General features: G+C 55.7%; 1 protein-coding gene and 1 long non-coding RNA gene across 2 annotated transcripts; both read left to right on the plus strand.

Moving 5' to 3' along the window:
- Nucleotides 1-13736: 13736 nt before the first annotated feature.
- LOC133372514 (uncharacterized) lies at nucleotides 13737-19569 on the plus strand. Its single transcript, XR_009759500.1, has 3 exons — nucleotides 13737-14137; nucleotides 16196-16420; nucleotides 17051-19569. It is a non-coding gene; the product is annotated as an uncharacterized LOC133372514 (long non-coding RNA).
- Nucleotides 19570-19919: 350 nt separating this feature from the next.
- LOC133372833 (basic proline-rich protein-like) lies at nucleotides 19920-21344 on the plus strand (the record flags this gene model as incomplete). Its single annotated transcript, XM_061601920.1, has 1 exon — nucleotides 19920-21344. A coding segment is annotated over one exon (1425 nt), but the record flags the coding sequence as incomplete, so codon positions are not given.
- Nucleotides 21345-21764: the final 420 nt, after the last annotated feature.

Here is a 21764-nt window from a genome sequence, read left to right on the forward strand (position 1 = left end):
CAGAAGCGGGGTCCTTTATGGGCCAGAAGCGGGGTCCTTTATGGGCCAGAAGCGGGGTCCTTTATGGGCCAGAAGCGGGGTCCTTTATGGGCCAGAAGCGGGGTCCTTTATGGGCCAGAAGCGGGGTCCTTTATGGGCCAGAAGCGGGGTCCTTTATGGGCCAGAAGCGGGGTCCTTTATGGGCCAGAAGCGGGGTCCTTTATGGGCCAGAAGCGGGGTCCTTCATGGGCCACAGCTTACATCGTTTATTGCCAGGGTAAGGCAAAGCGGACCTTGTTGGTGGCTAACTGCCCCACAATGGTTTAGCTTGCATCATATTTGGTGCTGGGGTGAAAAACTGGTTCCTTTATAGGCCAGTAGTGGGGTCCTTTATGGGCCAGAAGCGAGGTCCTTCATAGGCCAGAAGCAGTGTCCTTTATGGGCCAGAAGCAGGGTCCTTCATGGGCCACAGCTTACATATTTTATTGTGAGGATGAGGAGAACACGACATTGTTGGTGGTTAACTGCCCCACAATGGTTTAGCTTGCATCATACTTGGTGCTGGGGAGAAAACCTGGTTCCTTTATGGGCCAGTAGCGGGGTCCTTTATGGGCCAGTAGCGGGGTCCTTTATGGGCCAGTAGCGGGGTCCTTTATGGGCCGGTAGCGGGGTCCTTTATGGGCCGGAAGCGGGGTCCTTTATGGGCCGGAAGCGGGGTCCTTTATGGGCCGGAAGCGGGGTCCTTTATGGGCCGGAAGCGGGGTCCTTTATGGGCCGGAAGCGGGGTCCTTTATGGGCCGGAAGCGGGGTCCTTTATGGGCAGGAAGCGGGGTCCTTTATGGGCCGGAAGCGGGGTCCTTTATGGGCCGGAAGCGGGGTCCTTTATGGGCCGGAAGCGGGGTCCTTTATGGGCCGGAAGCGGGGTCCTTTATGGGCCGGAAGCGGGGTCCCTTATGGGCCGGAAGCGGGGTCCCTTATGGGCCGGAAGCGGGGTCCTTCATGGGCCACAGCTTACATCTTTTATTGTGAAGATGAGGAGAATACAACGTTGTTGGTGGTTAACTGCCCCACAATGGTTTAGCTTGCATCATATTTGGTGCTGGGGCGAAAAACTGGTTCCTTTATGGGCCGGAAGCGCGGTCCTTTATGGGCCGGAAGCGCGGTCCTTTATGGGCCGGAAGCGCGGTCCTTTATGGGCCGGAAGCGGGGTCCTTTATGGGCCGGAAGCGGGGTCCTTTATGGGCCGGAAGCGGGGTCCTTTATGGGCCGGAAGCGGGGTCCTTTATGGGCCGGAAGCGGGGTCCTTTATGGGCCGGAAGCGGGGTCCTTTATGGGCCGGAAGCGGGGTCCTTTATGGGCCGGAAGCGGGGTCCTTTATGGGCCGGAAGCGGGGTCCTTTATGGGCCGGAAGCGGGGTCCTTTATGGGCCGGAAGCGGGGTCCTTTATGGGCCGGAAGCGGGGTCCTTTATGGGCCGGAAGCGGGGTCCTTTATGGGCCGGAAGCGGGGTCCTTTATGGGCCGGAAGCGGGGTCCTTCATGGGCCGGAAGCGGGGTCCTTCATGGGCCACAGCTTACATATTTTATTGTGAGGATGAGGAGAACACGATGTTGTTGGTGGTTAACTGCCCCACAATGGTTTAGCTTGCATCATACTTGGTGCTGGGGAGAAAACCTGGTTCCTTTATGGGCCAGAAGCGGGGTCCTTCATGGGCCACAGCTTACATCTTTTATTGTCAGGGTAAGGCAAAGCGGACCTTGTTGGTGGCTAACTGCCCTACAGTGGTTTAGCTTGCATCATACTTGGTGCTGCGGCAAAGACCTGGTTCCCTTATGGGCCAGAAGCGGGGTCCTTCATGGGCCAGAAGCGGGGTCCTTCATGGGCCAGAAGCGGGGTCCTTCATGGGCCAGAAGCGGGGTCCTTCATGGGCCAGAAGCGGGGTCCTTCATGGGCCAGAAGCGGGGTCCTTCATGGGCCAGAAGCGGGGTCCTTCATGGGCCAGAAGCGGGGTCCTTCATGGGCCAGAAGCGGGGTCCTTCATGGGCCACAGCTTACATCGTTTATTGCCAGGGTAAGGCAAAGCGGACCTTGTTGGTGGCTAACTGCCCCACAATGGTTTAGCTTGCATCATATTTGGTGCTGGGGTGAAAAACTGGTTCCTTTATAGGCCAGTAGTGGGGTCCTTTATGGGCCAGAAGCGAGGTCCTTCATAGGCCAGAAGCAGTGTCCTTTATGGGCCAGAAGCAGGGTCCTTCATGGGCCACAGCTTACATATTTTATTGTGAGGATGAGGAGAACACGACATTGTTGGTGGTTAACTGCCCCACAATGGTTTAGCTTGCATCATACTTGGTGCTGGGGAGAAAACCTGGTTCCTTTATGGGCCAGTAGCGGGGTCCTTTATGGGCCAGTAGCGGGGTCCTTTATGGGCCAGTAGCGGGGTCCTTTATGGGCCAGTAGCGGGGTCCTTTATGGGCCAGTAGCGGGGTCCTTTATGGGCCGGAAGCGGGGTCCTTTATGGGCCGGAAGCGGGGTCCTTTATGGGCCGGAAGCGGGGTCCTTTATGGGCCGGAAGCGGGGTCCTTTATGGGCCGGAAGCGGGGTCCTTTATGGGCCGGAAGCGGGGTCCTTTATGGGCCGGAAGCGGGGTCCTTTATGGGCCGGAAGCGGGGTCCTTTATGGGCCGGAAGCGGGGTCCCTTATGGGCCGGAAGCGGGGTCCCTTATGGGCCGGAAGCGGGGTCCCTTATGGGCCGGAAGCGGGGTCCCTTATGGGCCGGAAGCGGGGTCCTTCATGGGCCGGAAGCGGGGTCCTTCATGGGCCACAGCTTACATCTTTTATTGTGAAGATGAGGAGAATACAACGTTGTTGGTGGTTAACTGCCCCACAATGGTTTAGCTTGCATCATATTTGGTGCTGGGGCGAAAAACTGGTTCCTTTATGGGCCGGAAGCGCGGTCCTTTATGGGCCGGAAGCGCCGTCCTTTATGGGCCGGAAGCGGGGTCCTTTATGGGCCGGAAGCGGGGTCCTTTATGGGCCGGAAGCGGGGTCCTTTATGGGCCGGAAGCGGGGTCCTTTATGGGCCGGAAGCGGGGTCCTTTATGGGCCGGAAGCGGGGTCCTTTATGGGCCGGAAGCGGGGTCCTTCATGGGCCGGAAGCGGGGTCCTTCATGGGCCACAGCTTACATATTTTATTGTGAGGATGAGGAGAACACGATGTTGTTGGTGGTTAACTGCCCCACAATGGTTTAGCTTGCATCATACTTGGTGCTGGGGAGAAAACCTGGTTCCTTTATGGGCCAGAAGCGGGGTCCTTCATGGGCCACAGCTTACATCTTTTATTGTCAGGGTAAGGCAAAGCGGACCTTGTTGGTGGCTAACTGCCCTACAGTGGTTTAGCTTGCATCATACTTGGTGCTGCGGCAAAGACCTGGTTCCCTTATGGGCCAGAAGCGGGGTCCTTCATGGGCCAGAAGCGGGGTCCTTCATGGGCCAGAAGCGGGGTCCTTCATGGGCCAGAAGCGGGGTCCTTCATGGGCCAGAAGCGGGGTCCTTCATGGGCCAGAAGCGGGGTCCTTCATGGGCCAGAAGCGGGGTCCTTCATGGGCCAGAAGCGGGGTCCTTCATGGGCCAGAAGCGGGGTCCTTCATGGGCCAGGAGCGGGGTCCTTCATGGGCCAGGAGCGGGGTCCTTCATGGGCCAGGAGCGGGGTCCTTCATGGGCCAGGAGCGGGGTCCTTCATGGGCCAGGAGCGGGGTCCTTCATGGGCCAGGAGCGGGGTCCTTTATGGGCCAGGAGCGGGGTCCTTTATGGGCCAGGAGCGGGGTCCTTCATGGGCCAGGAGCGGGGTCCTTCATGGGCCAGGAGCGGGGTCCTTCATGGGCCAGGAGCGGGGTCCTTCATGGGCCAGGAGCGGGGTCCTTCATGGGCCAGGAGCGGGGTCCTTCATGGGCCAGGAGCGGGGTCCTTCATGGGCCAGGAGCGGGGTCCTTCATGGGCCAGGAGCGGGGTCCTTCATGGGCCAGGAGCGGGGTCCTTCATGGGCCAGGAGCGGGGTCCTTCATGGGCCAGGAGCGGGGTCCTTCATGGGCCAGGAGCGGGGTCCTTCATGGGCCAGGAGCGGGGTCCTTCATGGGCCAGGAGCGGGGTCCTTCATGGGCCAGGAGCGGGGTCCTTCATGGGCCAGGAGCGGGGTCCTTCATGGGCCAGGAGCGGGGTCCTTCATGGGCCAGGAGCGGGGTCCTTCATGGGCCAGGAGCGGGGTCCTTCATGGGCCAGGAGCGGGGTCCTTCATGGGCCAGGAGCGGGGTCCTTCATGGGCCAGGAGCGGGGTCCTTCATGGGCCAGGAGCGGGGTCCTTCATGGGCCAGGAGCGGGGTCCTTCATGGGCCAGGAGCGGGGTCCTTCATGGGCCAGGAGCGGGGTCCTTTATGGGCCAGGAGCGGGGTCCTTTATGGGCCAGGAGCGGGGTCCTTTATGGGCCAGGAGCGGGGTCCTTTATGGGCCAGGAGCGGGGTCCTTTATGGGCCAGGAGCGGGGTCCTTTATGGGCCAGGAGCGGGGTCCTTTATGGGCCAGGAGCGGGGTCCTTCATGGGCCAGGAGCGGGGTCCTTCATGGGCCAGGAGCGGGGTCCTTCATGGGCCAGGAGCGGGGTCCTTCATGGGCCAGGAGCGGGGTCCTTCATGGGCCAGGAGCGGGGTCCTTCATGGGCCAGGAGCGGGGTCCTTCATGGGCCAGGAGCGGGGTCCTTCATGGGCCACAGCTTACATCGTTTATTGTCAGGGTAAGGCAAAGCGGACCTTGTTGGTGGCTAACTGCCCCACAATGGTTTAGCTTGCATCATATTTGGTGCTGGGGCGAAAAACTGGTTCCTTTATAGGCCAGTAGTGGGGTCCTTTATGGGCCAGAAGCGAGGTCCTTCATAGGCCAGAAGCAGTGTCCTTTATGGGCCAGAAGCAGGGTCCTTCATGGGCCACAGCTTACATATTTTATTGTGAGGATGAGGAGAACATGACATTGTTGGTGGTTAACTGCCCCACAATGGTTTAGCTTGCATCATACTTGGTGCTGGGGAGAAAACCTGGTTCCTTTATGGGCCAGTAGCGGGGTCATTTATGGGCCAGTAGCGGGGTCCTTTATGGGCCAGTAGCGGGGTCCTTTATGGGCCAGTAGCGGGGTCCTTTATGGGCCAGTAGCGGGGTCCTTTATGGGCCAGTAGCGGGGTCCTTTATGGGCCAGAAGCGGGGTCCTTTATGGGCCAGAAGCGGGGTCCTTTATGGGCCAGAAGCGGGGTCCTTTATGGGCCAGAAGCGGGGTCCTTCATGGGCCAGAAGCGGGGTCCTTCATGGGCCAGAAGCGGGGTCCTTCATGGGCCAGAAGCGGGGTCCTTTATGGGCCAGAAGCGGGGTCCTTCATGGGCCACAGCTTACATCGTTTATTGTCAGGGTAAGGCAAAGCGGACCTTGTTGGTGGCTAACTGCCCCACAATGGTTTAGCTTGCATCATATTTGGTGCTGGGGCGAAAAACTGGTTCCTTTATAGGCCAGTAGTGGGGTCCTTTATGGGCCAGAAGCGAGGTCCTTCATAGGCCAGAAGCAGTGTCCTTTATGGGCCAGAAGCAGGGTCCTTCATGGGCCACAGCTTACATATTTTATTGTGAGGATGAGGAGAACACGACATTGTTGGTGGTTAACTGCCCCACAATGGTTTAGCTTGCATCATACTTGGTGCTGGGGAGAAAACCTGGTTCCTTTATGGGCCAGTAGCGGGGTCCTTTATGGGCCGGAAGCGGGGTCCTTTATGGGCCGGAAGCGGGGTCCTTTATGGGCCGGAAGCGGGGTCCTTTATGGGCCGGAAGCGGGGTCCTTTATGGGCCGGAAGCGGGGTCCTTTATGGGCCGGAAGCGGGGTCCTTTATGGGCCGGAAGCGGGGTCCTTTATGGGCCGGAAGCGGGGTCCTTTATGGGCCGGAAGCGGGGTCCTTTATGGGCCGGAAGCGGGGTCCTTCATGGGCCGGAAGCGGGGTTCTTCATGGGCCACAGCTTACATCTTTTATTGTGAAGATGAGGAGAATACAACGTTGTTGGTGGTTAACTGCCCCACAATGGTTTAGCTTGCATCATATTTGGTGCTGGGGCGAAAAACTGGTTCCTTTATGGGCCGGAAGCGGGGTCCTTTATGGGCCGGAAGCGGGGTCCTTTATGGGCCGGAAGCGGGGTCCTTTATGGGCCGGAAGCGGGGTCCTTTATGGGCCGGAAGCGGGGTCCTGTATGGGCCGGAAGCGGGGTCCTGTATGGGCCGGAAGCGGGGTCCTGTATGGGCCGGAAGCGGGGTCCTGTATGGGCCGGAAGCGGGGTCCTGTATGGGCCGGAAGCGGGGTCCTTTATGGGCCGGAAGCGGGGTCCTTTATGGGCCGGAAGCGGGGTCCTTTATGGGCCGGAAGCGGGGTCCTTTATGGGCCGGAAGCGGGGTCCTTCATGGGCCACAGCTTACATATTTTATTGTGAGGATGAGGAGAACACGACGTTGTTGGTGGTTAACTGCCCCACAATGGTTTAGCTTGCATCATACTTGGTGCTGGGGAGAAAACCTGGTTCCTTTATGGGCCAGAAGCGGGGTCCTTCATGGGCCACAGCTTACATCTTTTATTGTCAGGGTAAGGCATGGCGGACCTTGTTGGTGGCTAATTGCCCTACAGTGGTTTAGCTTGCATCATACTTGGTGCTGGGGCAAAAACCTGGTTCCTTTATGGGCCAGAAGCAGGGTCCTTTATGGGCCAGAAGCAGGGTCCTTCATGGGCCACAGCTTACATCTTTTATTCTTAAGATGAGGAGAATACGACGTTGTTGGTGGTTAACTGCCCCAGAATGGTTTAGCTTGCATCATATTTGGTGCTGGGGAGAAAACCTGGTTCCTTTATGGGCCAGAAGCGGGGTCCTTTATGGGCCAGAAGCGGGGTCCTTTATGGGCCAGAAGCGGGGTCCTTTATGGGCCAGAAGCGGGGTCCTTTATGGGCCAGAAGCGGGGTCCTTTATGGGCCAGAAGCGGGGTCCTTTATGGGCCAGAAGCGGGGTCCTTTATGGGCCAGAAGCGGGGTCCTTTATGGGCCAGAAGCGGGGTCCTTCATGGGCCAGAAGCGGGGTCCTTCATGGGCCAGAAGCGGGGTCCTTCATGGGCCAGAAGCGGGGTCCTTCATGGGCCAGAAGCGGGGTCCTTCATGGGCCAGAAGCGGGGTCCTTCATGGGCCACAGCTTACATCTTTTATTGTCAGGGTAAGGCAAAGCGGACCTTGTTGGTGGCTAACTGCCCTACAGTGGTTTAGCTTGCATCATACTTGGTGCTGGGGCAAAGACCTGGTTCCCTGATGGGCCAGAAGCGGGGTCCTTCATGGGCCAGAAGCGGGGTCCTTCATGGGCCAGAAGCGGGGTCCTTCATGGGCCAGAAGCGGGGTCCTTTATGGGCCAGAAGCGGGGTCCTTTATGGGCCAGAAGCGGGGTCCTTTATGGGCCAGAAGCGGGGTCCTTTATGGGCCAGAAGCGGGGTCCTTTATGGGCCAGAAGCGGGGTCCTTTATGGGCCAGAAGCGGGGTCCTTTATGGGCCAGAAGCAGGGTCCTTCGTGGGCCACAGCTTACATCTTTTATTGTGAAGATGAGGAGAATACGACGTTGTTGGTGGTTAACTACTCCACAATGGTTTAGCTTGCATCATATTTGGTGCTGGGGCGAAAAACTGGTTCCTTTATGGGCCAGTAGCGGGGTCCGTTATGGGCCAGTAGCGGGGTCCGTTATGGGCCAGTAGCGGGGTCCGTTATGGGCCAGTAGCGGGGTCCTTCATGGGCCAGTAGCGGGGTCCTTCATGGGCCAGTAGCGGGGTCCTTCATGGGCCAGTAGCGGGGTCCTTCATGGGCCAGTAGCGGGGTCCTTCATGGGCCAGTAGCGGGGTCCTTCATGGGCCAGTAGCGGGGTCCTTCATGGGCCAGTAGCGGGGTCCTTCATGGGCCAGTAGCGGGGTCCTTCATGGGCCAGTAGCGGGGTCCTTCATGGGCCAGTAGCGGGGTCCTTCATGGGCCAGTAGCGGGGTCCTTCATGGGCCAGTAGCGGGGTCCTTCATGGGCCAGTAGCGGGGTCCTTCATGGGCCAGTAGCGGGGTCCTTCATGGGCCAGAAGCGGGGTCCTTCATGGGCCAGAAGCGGGGTCCTTCATGGGCCAGAAGCGGGGTCCTTCATGGGCCAGAAGCGGGGTCCTTCATGGGCCAGAAGCGGGGTCCTTCATGGGCCAGAAGCGGGGTCCTTCATGGGCCAGAAGCGGGGTCCTTCATGGGCCAGAAGCGGGGTCCTTCATGGGCCAGAAGCGGGGTCCTTCATGGGCCAGAAGCGGGGTCCTTCATGGGCCAGAAGCGGGGTCCTTCATGGGCCAGAAGCGGGGTCCTTCATGGGCCAGAAGCGGGGTCCTTTATGGGCCAGAAGCGGGGTCCTTCATGGGCCACAGCTTACATGTTTTTTTGTCAGGGCGAGGCAAAGTGGACGTTGCTGGTGGCTAACTGCCCCACAATGGTTTAGCTTCCATCATACCTGGTGCTGGGGCGAAAACCTGGTTCCTTTATGGGCCAGAAGCGAGGTCCTTTATGGGCCAGAAGCGAGGTCCTTCATGGGCCAGAAGCGAGGTCCTTTATGGGCCGGAAGCAGGGTCCTTCATGCGCCACAGCTTACACCTTTTATTGTGAATATGAGGAGAATACGACGTTGTTGGTGGTTAACAATGGTTTAGCTTGCATCATACTTGGTGCTGGGGCGAAAACCTGGTTCCTTTATGGGCCAGAAGCAGGGTCCTTTATGGGCCAGAACTTACATCTTTTATTGTGAGGATGAGGAGAACACGACGTTGTTGGTGGTTAACTGCCCCACAATGGTTTAGCTTTCATCATACTTTTTGCTGGGGCGAAAACCTGGTTTCTTTATAGGTCAGAAGCAGAGTCCTATATGGGCCAGATGTGAGGTCCTTTATAGGCCAGAAGCAGGGTCCTTCATGGGCCACAGCTTACATCTTTTATTGTGAAGATGAGGAGAATATGACATTCTTGGTGGCTAACTACCCTACAATGGTTTAGCTTGCATCATACTTGGTGCTGGAGCAAAAACCTGGTTCCTTTATGGGCCAGAAGCAGGGTCCTTTATGGGCCAGAACTTACATCTTTTATTGTGAGGATGAGGAGAACACGACGTTGTTGGTGGTTAACTGCCCCACAATGGTTTAGCTTTCATCATACTTGGTGCTGGGGCGAAAACCTGGTTCCTTTATTGGCCAGAAGCGGAGTCCTTTATGGGCCAGAAGCGAGGTCCTTTATGGGCCAGAAGCGAGGTCCTTTATGGGCCAGAAGCGAGGTCCTTTATGGGCCAGAAGCGAGGTCCTTTATGGGCCAGAAGCGAGGTCCTTTATGGGCCAGAAGCGAGGTCCTTTATGTGCCAGAAGCAGGGTCCTTCATAGGCCATAGCTTACATATTTTTTTGTCACGGCGAGGCAAAGCGGACGTTGTTGGTGGCTAACTGCCCCACAGTGGTTTAGCTTGCATCATACTTGGTGCTGGGGCAAAAACCTGGTTCTTTTAAGGGCCAGAAGTGAGATCCTTTATGGGCCAGAAGCAGGGTCCTTTATGGGCCAGAAGCAGGGTCCTTTATGGGCCAGAAGCAGGGTCCTTTATGGGCCAGAAGCAGGGTCCTTTATGGGCCAGAAGCAGGGTCCTTTATGGGCCAGAAGCAGGGTCCTTTATGGGCCAGAAGCAGGGTCCTTTATGGGCCAGAAGCAGGGTCCTTTATGGGCCAGAAGCAGGGTCCTTTATGGGCCAGAAGCAGGGTCCTTTATGGGCCAGAAGCAGGGTCCTTCATGGGCCAGAAGCAGAGTCCTTCATGGACCACAGCTTACATCTTTTATTGTGAAGATGAGGAGAATACGACATTGTTGGTGGTTAACTGCCCCACAATGGTTTAGCTTGCATCATACTTGGTGCTGGGGTGAAAACCTGGTTCCTTTATGGGCCAGAAGCGGGGTCCTTTACGGGCCAGAAGCGGGGTCCTTTACGGGCCAGAAGCGGGGTCCTTTACGGGCCAGAAGCGGGGTCCTTTACGGGCCAGAAGCGGGGTCCTTTACGGGCCAGAAGCGGGGTCCTTTACGGGCCAGAAGCGGGGTCCTTTACGGGCCAGAAGCGGGGTCCTTTACGGGCCAGAAGCGGGGTCCTTTACGGGCCAGAAGCGGGGTCCTTTACGGGCCAGAAGCGGGGTCCTTTACGGGCCAGAAGCGGGGTCCTTTACGGGCCAGAAGCGGGGTCCTTTACGGGCCAGAAGCGGGGTCCTTTACGGGCCAGAAGCGGGGTCCTTTACGGGCCAGAAGCGGGGTCCTTTACGGGCCAGAAGCGGGGTCCTTTACGGGCCAGAAGCGGGGTCCTTCATGGGTCACAGCTTTCAACTTTTATTGTCAGGGTGAAGAGAACAGGACGTTAGTGGTGGCTAACTGCCCCACAATGGTTTAGCTTGCATCATACTTGGTGCTGGGGCGAAAACCTGGTTCCTTTATGGGGCAGAAGTGGAGTCCTTTATTGGCCAGAAGCGAGGTCCTTTATTGGCCAGAAGCGAGGTCCTTTATGGGCCAGAAGCGAGGTCCTTTATGGGCCAGAAGCGAGGTCCTTTATGTGCCAGAAGCAGGGTCCTTCATAGGCCATAGCTTACATATTTTTTTGTCACGGCGAGGCAAAGCGGACGTTGTTGGTGGCTAACTGCCCCACAATGGTTTAGCTTGCATCATACTTGGTGCTGGGGCAAAAACCTGGTTCTTTTAAGGGCCAGAAGTGAGATCCTTTATGGGCCAGAAGCAGGGTCCTTTATGGGCCAGAAGCAGGGTCCTTTATGGGCCAGAAGCAGGGTCCTTTATGGGCCAGAAGCAGGGTCCTTTATGGGCCAGAAGCAGGGTCCTTTATGGGCCAGAAGCAGGGTCCTTTATGGGCCAGAAGCAGGGTCCTTTATGGGCCAGAAGCAGGGTCCTTTATGGGCCAGAAGCAGGGTCCTTTATGGGCCAGAAGCAGGGTCCTTCATGGGCCAGAAGCAGAGTCCTTCATGGACCACAGCTTACATCTTTTATTGTGAAGATGAGGAGAATACGACATTGTTGGTGGTTAACTGCCCCACAATGGTTTAGCTTGCATCATACTTGGTGCTGGGGTGAAAACCTGGTTCCTTTATGGGCCAGAAGCGGGGTCCTTTACGGGCCAGAAGCGGGGTCCTTTACGGGCCAGAAGCGGGGTCCTTTACGGGCCAGAAGCGGGGTCCTTTACGGGCCAGAAGCGGGGTCCTTTACGGGCCAGAAGCGGGGTCCTTTACGGGCCAGAAGCGGGGTCCTTTACGGGCCAGAAGCGGGGTCCTTTACGGGCCAGAAGCGGGGTCCTTTACGGGCCAGAAGCGGGGTCCTTTACGGGCCAGAAGCGGGGTCCTTTACGGGCCAGAAGCGGGGTCCTTTACGGGCCAGAAGCGGGGTCCTTTACGGGCCAGAAGCGGGGTCCTTTACGGGCCAGAAGCGGGGTCCTTTACGGGCCAGAAGCGGGGTCCTTTACGGGCCAGAAGCGGGGTCCTTTACGGGCCAGAAGCGGGGTCCTTTACGGGCCAGAAGCGGGGTCCTTTACGGGCCAGAAGCGGGGTCCTTTACGGGCCAGAAGCGGGGTCCTTTACGGGCCAGAAGCGGGGTCCTTTACGGGCCAGAAGCGGGGTCCTTTACGGGCCAGAAGCGGGGTCCTTTACGGGCCAGAAGCGGGGTCCTTTACGGGCCAGAAGCGGGGTCCTTTACGGGCCAGAAGCGGGGTCCTTCATGGGTCACAGCTTTCAACTTTTATTGTCAGGGTGAAGAGAACAGGACGTTAGTGGTGGCTAACTGCCCCACAATGGTTTAGCTTGCATCATACTTGGTGCTGGGGCGAAAACCTGGTTCCTTTATGGGGCAGAAGTGGAGTCCTTTATTGGCCAGAAGCGAGGTCCTTTATGGGCCAGAAGCGAGGTCCTTTATGGGCCAGAAGCGAGGTCCTTTATGTGCCAGAAGCAGGGTCCTTCATAGGCCATAGCTTACATATTTTTTTGTCACGGCGAGGCAAAGCGGACGTTGTTGGTGGCTAACTGCCCCACAATGGTTTAGCTTGCATCATACTTGGTGCTGGGGCAAAAACCTGGTTCTTTTAAGGGCCAGAAGTGAGATCCTTTATGGGCCAGAAGCAGGGTCCTTTATGGGCCAGAAGCAGGGTCCTTTATGGGCCAGAAGCAGGGTCCTTTATGGGCCAGAAGCAGGGTCCTTTATGGGCCAGAAGCAGAGTCCTTTATGGGCCAGAAGCAGAGTCCTTTATGGGCCAGAAGCAGGGTCCTTTATGGGCCAGAAGCAGGGTCCTTTATGGGCCAGAAGCAGGGTCCTTTATGGGCCAGAAGCAGGGTCCTTTATGGGCCAGAAGCAGGGTCCTTTATGGGCCAGAAGCAGGGTCCTTTATGGGCCAGAAGCAGGGTCCTTCATGGGCCAGAAGCAGGGTCCTTCATGGGCCACAGCTTACATCTTTTATTGTGAAGATGAGGAGAATACGACATTGTTGGTGGTTAACTGCCCCACAATGGTTTAGCTTGCATCATACTTGGTGCTGGGGTGAAAACCTGGTTCCTTTACGGGCCAGAAGCGGGGTCCTTTACGGGCCAGAAGCGGGGTCCTTTACGGGCCAGAAGCGGGGTCCTTTACGGGCCAGAAGCGGGGTCCTTTACGGGCCAGAAGCGGGGTCCTTTACGGGCCAGAAGCGGGGTCCTTTACGGGCCAGAAGCGGGGTCCTTTACGGGCCAGAAGCGGGGTCCTTTACGGGCCAGAAGCGGGGTCCTTTACGGGCCAGAAGCGGGGTCCTTTACGGGCCAGAAGCGGGGTCCTTTACGGGCCAGAAGCGGGGTCCTTTACGGGCCAGAAGCGGGGTCCTTTACGGGCCAGAAGCGGGGTCCTTTACGGGCCAGAAGCGGGGTCCTTTACGGGCCAGAAGCGGGGTCCTTTACGGGCCAGAAGCGGGGTCCTTTACGGGCCAGAAATGGGGTCCTTCATGGGTCACAGCTTTCAACTTTTATTGTCAGGGTGAAGAGAACAGGACGTTAGTGGTGGCTAACTGCCCCACAATGGTTTAACTTGCATCATACTTGGTGCTGAGGTGAAAACCTGGTTCCTTCATAGGGCAGAAGCGAGGTCCTTTATGGGCCAGAAGCGAGGTCCTTTATGGGCCAGAAGCGAGGTCCTTTATGGGCCAGAAGCGAGGTCCTTTATGGGCCAGAAGCGAGGTCCTTTATGGGCCAGAAGCGAGGTCCTTTATGGGCCAGAAGCGAGGTCCTTTATGGGCCAGAAGCGAGGTCCTTTATTGTCAGGGTGAGGAGAACAGGAGATTTTTGATGGTTAACTTCCCCACAATGGTTTAGCTAGCATTATACTTGGTGCTGGGCCAAAAACCTGGTTCCTTTATGGGCCAGAAGTGGGGTGCTTTATGGGCCAGTAGCGAGGTCCTTTATGGGCCACAAGCGGAGTCCTTCATGGGCCACAGCTTACATCTTTTATTCTGAGGGTGAGGTGAAGAGGACGTTTTTGGTGGCTAACTGCTCAACAATGTTTTAGCTATCCTTAAGTAGAGGCTTAACTCTTCACTGACTGAAACTCTGAACGTCTCTACTAGCTTTCGTGTTTCACAACACAGAGCTCCTTTAATTGCTCAATCTCATTTTGCATGGCTGGGCCCCATAACCTGTCGGAGAGTCGCAATGATGGGCAACGGAGATTACTGAGCGAGCTTACATGTTTGTGTTTGAATCTTTGCTAAGATTATACCTTCTCTGCAAATTAGTCAAAGACTTTAAGCTTTAAAATAAGAAATAACTACTTTATTCTGGAAGTATATACTTGATAGGAAAGAGTTCTATATCTAGCTAAGTAGCTAGGTTGGAGCAGCTGGCACTGGTCCCAGTGCTAGCCCTCATGGTGGTTGAGAGGGAGAGACAAAGAGAAGATGTCTGCTCCCCTCTCGAGAGAGAAGAAGAACTGGGAAGGCCGGAAGGGACTGGGATCAACATCCTTTGCACATCAGTCTAGCAGGAAGGGAGAGACAGCAGGAGATCAAAGGACAGGTATAGCCTAGCAACCAAGAGGTCTCCTCTCTAGCTACACTTTTTAATTCCATGCAACCTCAACCCACAAGTTGGAGTTGAACCTCATACATTCCAACAGTTCCATCTAGCTTAGGGTTGTCTGCACTGATTGGGAGAGGCTCTCCAGGTTTCAGGCAGGGAGCCTTTCTCCCTAGCTGGAGATGCTGCCAGGGACTGTAGCAGGCTGCCTTTGGCATGTAAACCAGGTGCTCTGCCACTTAGTTATGGTTCATTCCCCCTCCCAGTAAAACAGGGTTCTTGTCCTCATGGTTCTGAATCGAGGGCTGATTTAAATAGGACGCTGCCTTCAATCAAGTCAGACAGTTGGTCAGTCTAGCTCACTACACTGACTGGGTGTGGCTGTCCAGGGCTTCAAGAAGGGGATGTTCCTAGCCCAACTTGGAGATGTCCAGAGACTTTCTGGAAGCTGTGCACATGGGGTTAAATGCTCAAACGAAGTTAGCAATAGGGAGAATGGATCTAGAAGGTGTTACTTGGCGGGAATTGAGTGTGGCTATTTTGCAAGTCTCTGAGCTCCTTCAAGAGGTTGGAGGGGGGTGAAAAGCCACCACTGCACAGAAGAAGGTTCAGCTTGAGCCGATTCAAACTGTCACATATACCAGTCAGGGGCCTCATTCATCTGTTGTACCCAATGCAAATCGGGTACCCCAGGGAAGAGGAAACTATCGCCCTTTCTTGGCCCCTGGTTCCAGTCGGGGTAATTTCACATCAAAGGGGGCAGAAAGAAGATCTGGGTTCAATAACTCCAGCAGCAATCACGGCAACTTTTCTTCCCCACAACAAGGCCCTACTCAGATACAACAGGGGAATGAACAGGTGGATTTTGGGGATCCCTTCCATAATCAGCTTTGGTCCATGCTTAGAAATTTGGGAGAAAATATGGATCAATTTCACAAGCAACCCACTGAAGTTTTGCTGAATGCTTTAAACAGGAGAGCACAGGCACAGGCTCCTGACATAGCCCCGTCCACCTCTGCTTCTGTTCCCCCCCTCCCGCTCCCACTGCTCCTATCCAGCTTCGCTCAGAAGAGCAGAGGCAGGCCATTCAAGATGTCCACAATCGAACCCAGGGCTGCCCAGTTCCTGCTGCTGCAGTCACAACTGTGTCTATGTTAGCGCCAGCTTTGTGGGGCAGAATGAATGTGGAGGCCACCACTTGGGAACTGGGAACAGTGGCCAGAAAACCAGGCTTGGGTTTTTCAGATGAATCCAGTCTGCAAAAACCAGAGGTCTTTAGTGCAAATTCTGTAGCTACGGGGGGAGGCGATTCTCTCCTAGAACAGGGTGTCATGGATCACAGTGCAAAACCCTCTTTGGCACAAAAGGAAAAGTTTTCTTTAACCAAAGAAGTTGAAAGTCCAGAAACAGCTGGAAACGGAAGGGCTCCTGTTACTGAGCAAAGTCCTGTTAATGTTCTTAAAGAGAAACATACAAAAACATCTTCTGAAATTGCAGGCGCTTATTTAAATGCTTCAGATTTGCTTGAAAACACACAAGATGTGCTCACTTCCATGGAAAGAAATACTGATTTAAATGTTTCCTTTGGGTCTACTACACCACAGTCTCTTGCTAATGAACATTCTTTTCCTAAGGAACAATCTCTTGCTGGCAAACAGCCTTTGGATCAAAACAAGACTCAAAGTATAGAGCTTCTAGCTTCAGGAAGAGTCTATCCAGAATCTGAAGTTACTTTGAAAATTAATACAATTTGGCTTCCAAAACAGCAGCTGGTTTCTAATGCCATCTGCATGAGAATGGACAAGTTGCAAAACCCCAATTCCAACAGGGAGCTGCTTTCTTCATTGTCATGCTTTGTGTGTGCAAATTCCAGCACTGATGCAAATGTGTTATTGCATGCAGTCCCTGACAGGCTGAGTAACAGGGAACCCAGAGCAATTGCTCTGCAAACAGGGTGTTCACCAGTGAAACTCCCTGACATAGTACAAATGGAAGCTCAATTGTATTTGGAATGTTATATGCTGGTGCTACTGACTGTGCTTTGTTTTGCATCTGCAGCAAGAGAAATCCAAAAGAGGAAGATCCCACATGTATCAGAATTAAGCACAACATTAGGGAAAGGAATCTCAGACTCAAATGCATTACACGCAAAAGATTTGGACACAAAAGCAGCAAAGGATCCTGTAAGCAAATCCAAATCTAAGAAATGGGAAAATGCAAGTGTGACCCATGGTAAGAAGCAAGGAAAGTGCATTCAGATGGTGTACAGACAAAGACATGAGGGTAAGACTTACAGACACACTGACAAAGATGCCTGTAATACTAAATATTTTCTTGGTGCCTCACTGAAGGTACAAGTTCTTGCAACTAAGGAGTGGAAGGACAAACCACCTGATGTGCTTTCTCCCTCCAGTTTTAGTTGTGTGCATGGATCCCAAATTCAGGACTTCATTGCCCAAGATGTAATATGGTATTCTTCAATGGGCACAGCTTGAATGGTGTTATATGCATTTTTTTTCTTTCCCTCGGTTTTGCAATTGTTCAGTTAGGTTTTTTTTGAAGAAATGTGCTCTGTTTGTCTAAGCAAATGATTAAAGAAGAAAGGATGGGAGAAGGGAATGCAAAGGTGGTCCTGGAAGTTTTAAGCTTCCCTATAGCAGGTAAAAGCATAGTGACATAACCTTTAATAAAGGGTGGTATGTGGAAGGAACCCCAGTTCCCATTGGACAGGGGTAGTTTTAAGATTGAGGCATACAGGATGTAGACAGAAGGTTTGAGAAACGTAGGAAAACAGTGGAAAGATTAAACAGTCAGTGACCATTTGTGTTGGGTAAGGAATGTCTTGGGCAAATTAATGGATTGACTCATGGGAGGGGGAGGGAAAAGAATAATTTTTGTGTTTTTTTCTTAAAGCACCAGAACATGCCCACTATCCTGTTGATAATATGTGGAATCTTAGGAGCACATGCAGAGTGGAAGGCAGGTATCCTGGAGAATACTGGCATCGAGCCCATCCCTGCAAATGCTTGGATCTGTTATCAGGACCCAGAGGTGGAGATGGCCTGTCGATTTCCAGGGTTACTGAGTAATGCTTCCAGGAGACAACATCTGGAAAAAGATATCCTCCATCAGCTACCTGTCTCACAGAGTGCAGCTTGTGAGGAGTCACGATTAATTAAATGCACCAAGGGTCCCCAGAAGCAGCAAGTTCATTTTTGCCATGATTCTTCTGTGGACACCAAGATTTCTTGCACCCCATGATTTGGTGAAATGTCCCAAGGCAGCGACATGATATATGAAGAAGTTTGCAACATTTTATGGATTTCTATGGTCACTTGGGGGGAGGGATCACCTTTGCACTTCCAGGTTTTTGTGGCAAGTGCCAAGAAAAGAGGACCTGCTGATGAACTGGCTCTTGTCCTGATTTCATCAAAAGGGCAAGAATATCCCAGAACTATAACGAACTGGAAGAGGTACAATGGACTTATGGACGTGACCAAAATACACACTGTCGGTCCTCCAGACTGAATAATGCCTATCCAGGAAATGTACTGCCATTATGGACAATATCATATTCCTTTTAAGTCAATAGGTTATGTTTCTATTATTGAGAAATATAGCACACCAAGGTTTTATAGGTTGGAAGTAGGTTTGTCATTTAAGAAAATCATAACACTGAATCCCCTTATTAAAAAAATAAATGAATTAAGCCTTTTGAGAAGCCCTCTTGTCGGATCTCATGTGATTAAATTGAACCACCCCCAGCAATTATTGATAAAACCAGCGACTGCACTTAAGGAAGTGGTAGTCTCATTTGAGAAATTAAATATTGCAAAGGAATTCCCTGTTTGTGCATCCTATTTAGAGATGAGTAATAGAGGATGGGATAATTGGGTTAAATTATGGGAGGGGGAGAATGGGAAGAGAAATAAGCGGAATTTGTCAGGGTGGCTGGGTACTGGAGCTGCTTTTCTGGATGGTACCAATATTGAAATATTAGCCAACAAATTACATTATACCACTGAAGAAATAAGTAAGATGACAGAACCTATCAATAGGGCTCTGGAAAAGACTAGTGAAACCCCCCAAATCATAGCCAGTTTACTTCCAATGTGGGAACAGAGAATGGAAAAAGATTATCATGACATAGGAAATACCATGCAGTCCTTACGACAGAATATTTCCTTGGCCATTACATGCACCCATATGTAGAACTGGGCCCATACAGTGGCTTTGGAACTTATTCACATGACAGATAGTGGGTTTATACCCAGGGAAATTAGGTTCCTAGTTTGACATCAAGTGTCCAAGGGAGAAAAAAAATTGGAAGACTGGTGGAGCCTTGTCAATGCCACATATGATAAGCAAAATCATGCATTAAGATTGTCTATTGTAATGGTAGAAGCATCTGAAATCATTACTGTATATCCTGTAATTCCATTGTGAATCACTGTAGATCAAGATTTAGTTCTTTATGCCCAGGAAGTTCATCAGTGGGCCATAATTAATCATGCAAGATGGGTAACCATTAATGTGAAAGGTTGTCAACATCATAAGAAGTTAGGATTTGTTTGTGAAGATGATAGTTTGGAATCCCATCAAGATTGCTTTTCTCTCAGAATGATTAGTGTATTGTATTGCTCTTTCATGCTAAGAAATGAATCAAGTTCAACCATTGTATATTCTGGACATGGGTGTGTGTGCCTTAGAACATTTTGTGATTATGCTGTTATTGATAAGTATTATATACAAACTATGCTAAGATATATCAATAGATGCTTTTGTGGTATTGAGGAAATAGTAGGATGTGATTTTTCATTTAAAGTCCCTGTATGGACCATCCAGAGAATATTAGTTAATCCAGATTTGTTTCAATACCTCAAACCCATTGCATTAGGGTATGGCCTAGCTGATCTCCAGAAGTTACTTTCTCATCCTATGTTACAGAAATAATTAGAAGCAGTTAAACAAATGGGAGAGCAACCTACACTCCAGATAAAACACGAGTGCCATACAATTACCAATATAGCAGCCAAGATCAAACAGATAGGGGCACATAAATGGTGGGATTCCCTGTTTGGCTGGGGAGAAGGCGCCAAAGGAGGCCTAAACATTTAATGCACCCCATTGTGGTGATTCTAATATGGCAAGTTTTTTTGGTCTTCGTCTTAATAGCCCTTGTAATATGGATCCGATCTCAAATGGCACAGATACCCCAGAGGGAATGTCACCCCCCACTGCTGCTTGTGCCCCCCGCTGTCCCCACAGCATGTTCTGCTGCCCCCGCCACCCCACCTCTTGTTCCACCACCACCCCACCACCACCCTGCCTCTCATTCCCCCGCCGCTGCTGCAGTTCCTGCAGCCCCCCACCCCATCTCTCGTTACCCCTGCTGCCGCTGCACCTCCTGCCACCCCCACCTACCTCTCATTCCGCTGCCGACCTCCCATTCCCCCGCCGGACCTCCTGCCACCCCTGCCTCTCGTGCCACTGCTGCTGCACCGCCTGCCACCCCCCGCCTCTCATTCCCCTGCTGCCGCCGCCACATCTCCTGCCACCCACCACCCCGCCTCTCATTCCCCTGCCGCTGCCACATCTCCTGCCACCCACCACCTCACCTCTCATACCCCTGCTGCTGCCGCCCCTCCTGCCGCCGCTGCCGCCCCTCCTGCCGCCGCTGCCGCCCCTCCTGCCGCCGCTGCCGCCCCTCCTGCCGCCGCTGCCGCCCCTCCTGCCGCCGCTGCCGCCCCTCCTGCCGCCGCTGCCGCCCCTCCTGCCGCCGCTGCCGCCCCTCCTGCCGCCGCTGCCGCCCCTCCTGCCGCCGCTGCCGCCCCTCCTGCCGCCCCTCCCGCCGCCGCCGCCGCCGCTGCCGCCGCCCCTGCCGCCGCCGCCGCCCCTCCTGCCGCCCCTGCCGCTGCCGCCCCTCCTGCCGCCCCTGCCGCCGCCGCCCCTCCTGCCGCCCCTGCCGCCGCCGCCCCTCCTGCCGCCCCTGCCGCCGCCGCCCCTCCTGCCGCCCCTGCCGCCGCCGCCCCTCCTGCCGCCCCTGCCGCCGCCGCCCCTCCTGCCGCCCCTGCCGCCGCCGCCCCTCCTGCCACTGCCCCTCCTGCCGCCGCCGCCCCTCCTGCCACTGCCCCTCCTGCCGCCGCCGCCCCTCCTGCCCCTCCTGCCGCCGCCGCCGCCCCTGCCCCTCCTGCCGCCGCCGCCCCTGCCCCTCCTGCCGCCGCCGCCGCCCCTCCTGCCGCCGCCGCCGCCCCTCCTGCCGCCGCCGCCGCCCCTCCTGCCGCCGCCCCCGCCGCCCCTCCTGCCGCCCCCGCCGCCGCCCCTCCTGCCGCCCCCGCCGCCGCCCCTCCTGCCGCCCCCGCCGCCGCCCCTCCTGCCGCCCCCGCCGCCGCCCCTCCTGCCGCCCCCGCCGCCGCCCCTCCTGCCGCCCCCGCCGCCGCCCCTCCTGCCGCCCCCCCGCCGCCCCTCCTGCCGCCCCCCCCGCCGCCCCTCCTGCCGCCCCCCCCCGCCGCCCCTCCTGCCGCCGCCCCCGCCGCCCCTCCTGCCGCCGCCCCCGCCGCCCCTCCTGCCGCCGCCCCTCCTGCCGCCGCCCCTCCTGCCGCCGCCCCCGCCGCCCCTCCTGCCGCCGCCCCCGCCGCCCCTCCTGCCGCCGCCCCCGCCGCCCCTCCTGCCGCCGCCCCCGCCGCCCCTCCTGCCGCCGCCCCCGCCGCCCCTCCTGCCGCCGCCCCCGCCGCCCCTCCTGCCGCCGCCCCCGCCGCCCCTCCTGCCGCCGCCCCCGCCGCCCCTCCTGCCGCCGCCCCCGCCGCCCCTCCTGCCGCCGCCCCCGCCGCCCCTCCTGCCGCCGCCCCCGCCGCCCCTCCCGCCGCCGCCCCTCCTGCCGCCGCCCCTCCCGCCGCCGCCCCTCCTGCCGCCGCCCCTCCCGCCGCCGCCCCTCCCGCCGCCCCTCCCGCCGCCGCCCCTCCCGCCGCCCCTCCCGCCGCCGCCCCTCCCGCCGCCGCCCCTCCCGCCGCCGCCCCTCCCGCCGCCGCCCCTCCCGCCGCCGCCCCTCCCGCCGCCGCCCCTCCCGCCGCCGCCCCTCACGCCGCCGCCCCTCCCGCCGCCGCCCCTTCTGCCGCCGCCCCTTCTGCTGCTCATTCCGCCACCACTGCCACACCTCCTGCCGCCCCACCACCACCCCACCTCTCATTCGCTGGGTGATTGGCAATAGATCAGCAATTGCTTTTGCCTCCCAACTGTTTAAAGCCTGATATAGAGCTTGGTTTAAATATTGTCACTCACACATTTCAGCAGTGGAATTGCAAAGCTGCTCCTATGGTGGTTTACATTTCAGAGTGGTTCCAGGATTATATGAATGGATCTCTCAAGGACCAAACTCTATGTGTGATTTGACTTCTCATTACATATAGGTCTGCCTTGGTGGGGGGGAGGGCTGCAGAACCTTCACCTTGTCCCACCATGTATCTACCTTCATTTCAGGCAGTTTTTTCTGTTCATTTGGCAAATGTTAGGCTGTATAATACTTAGAAAAATGTAAGATTTGTTACATTTAATGCCTAAGGTTTGATTTTAGTACCTGGTAAATGTTTCCTCCCCCCCCCCAGTTCTTATTTTGAAATTTAAAAGCCTG

Source organism: Rhineura floridana, chromosome 18, assembly GCF_030035675.1.
Source record: "Rhineura floridana isolate rRhiFlo1 chromosome 18, rRhiFlo1.hap2, whole genome shotgun sequence".
NCBI classification, from domain to species: Eukaryota; Metazoa; Chordata; class Lepidosauria; order Squamata; family Rhineuridae; genus Rhineura; species Rhineura floridana.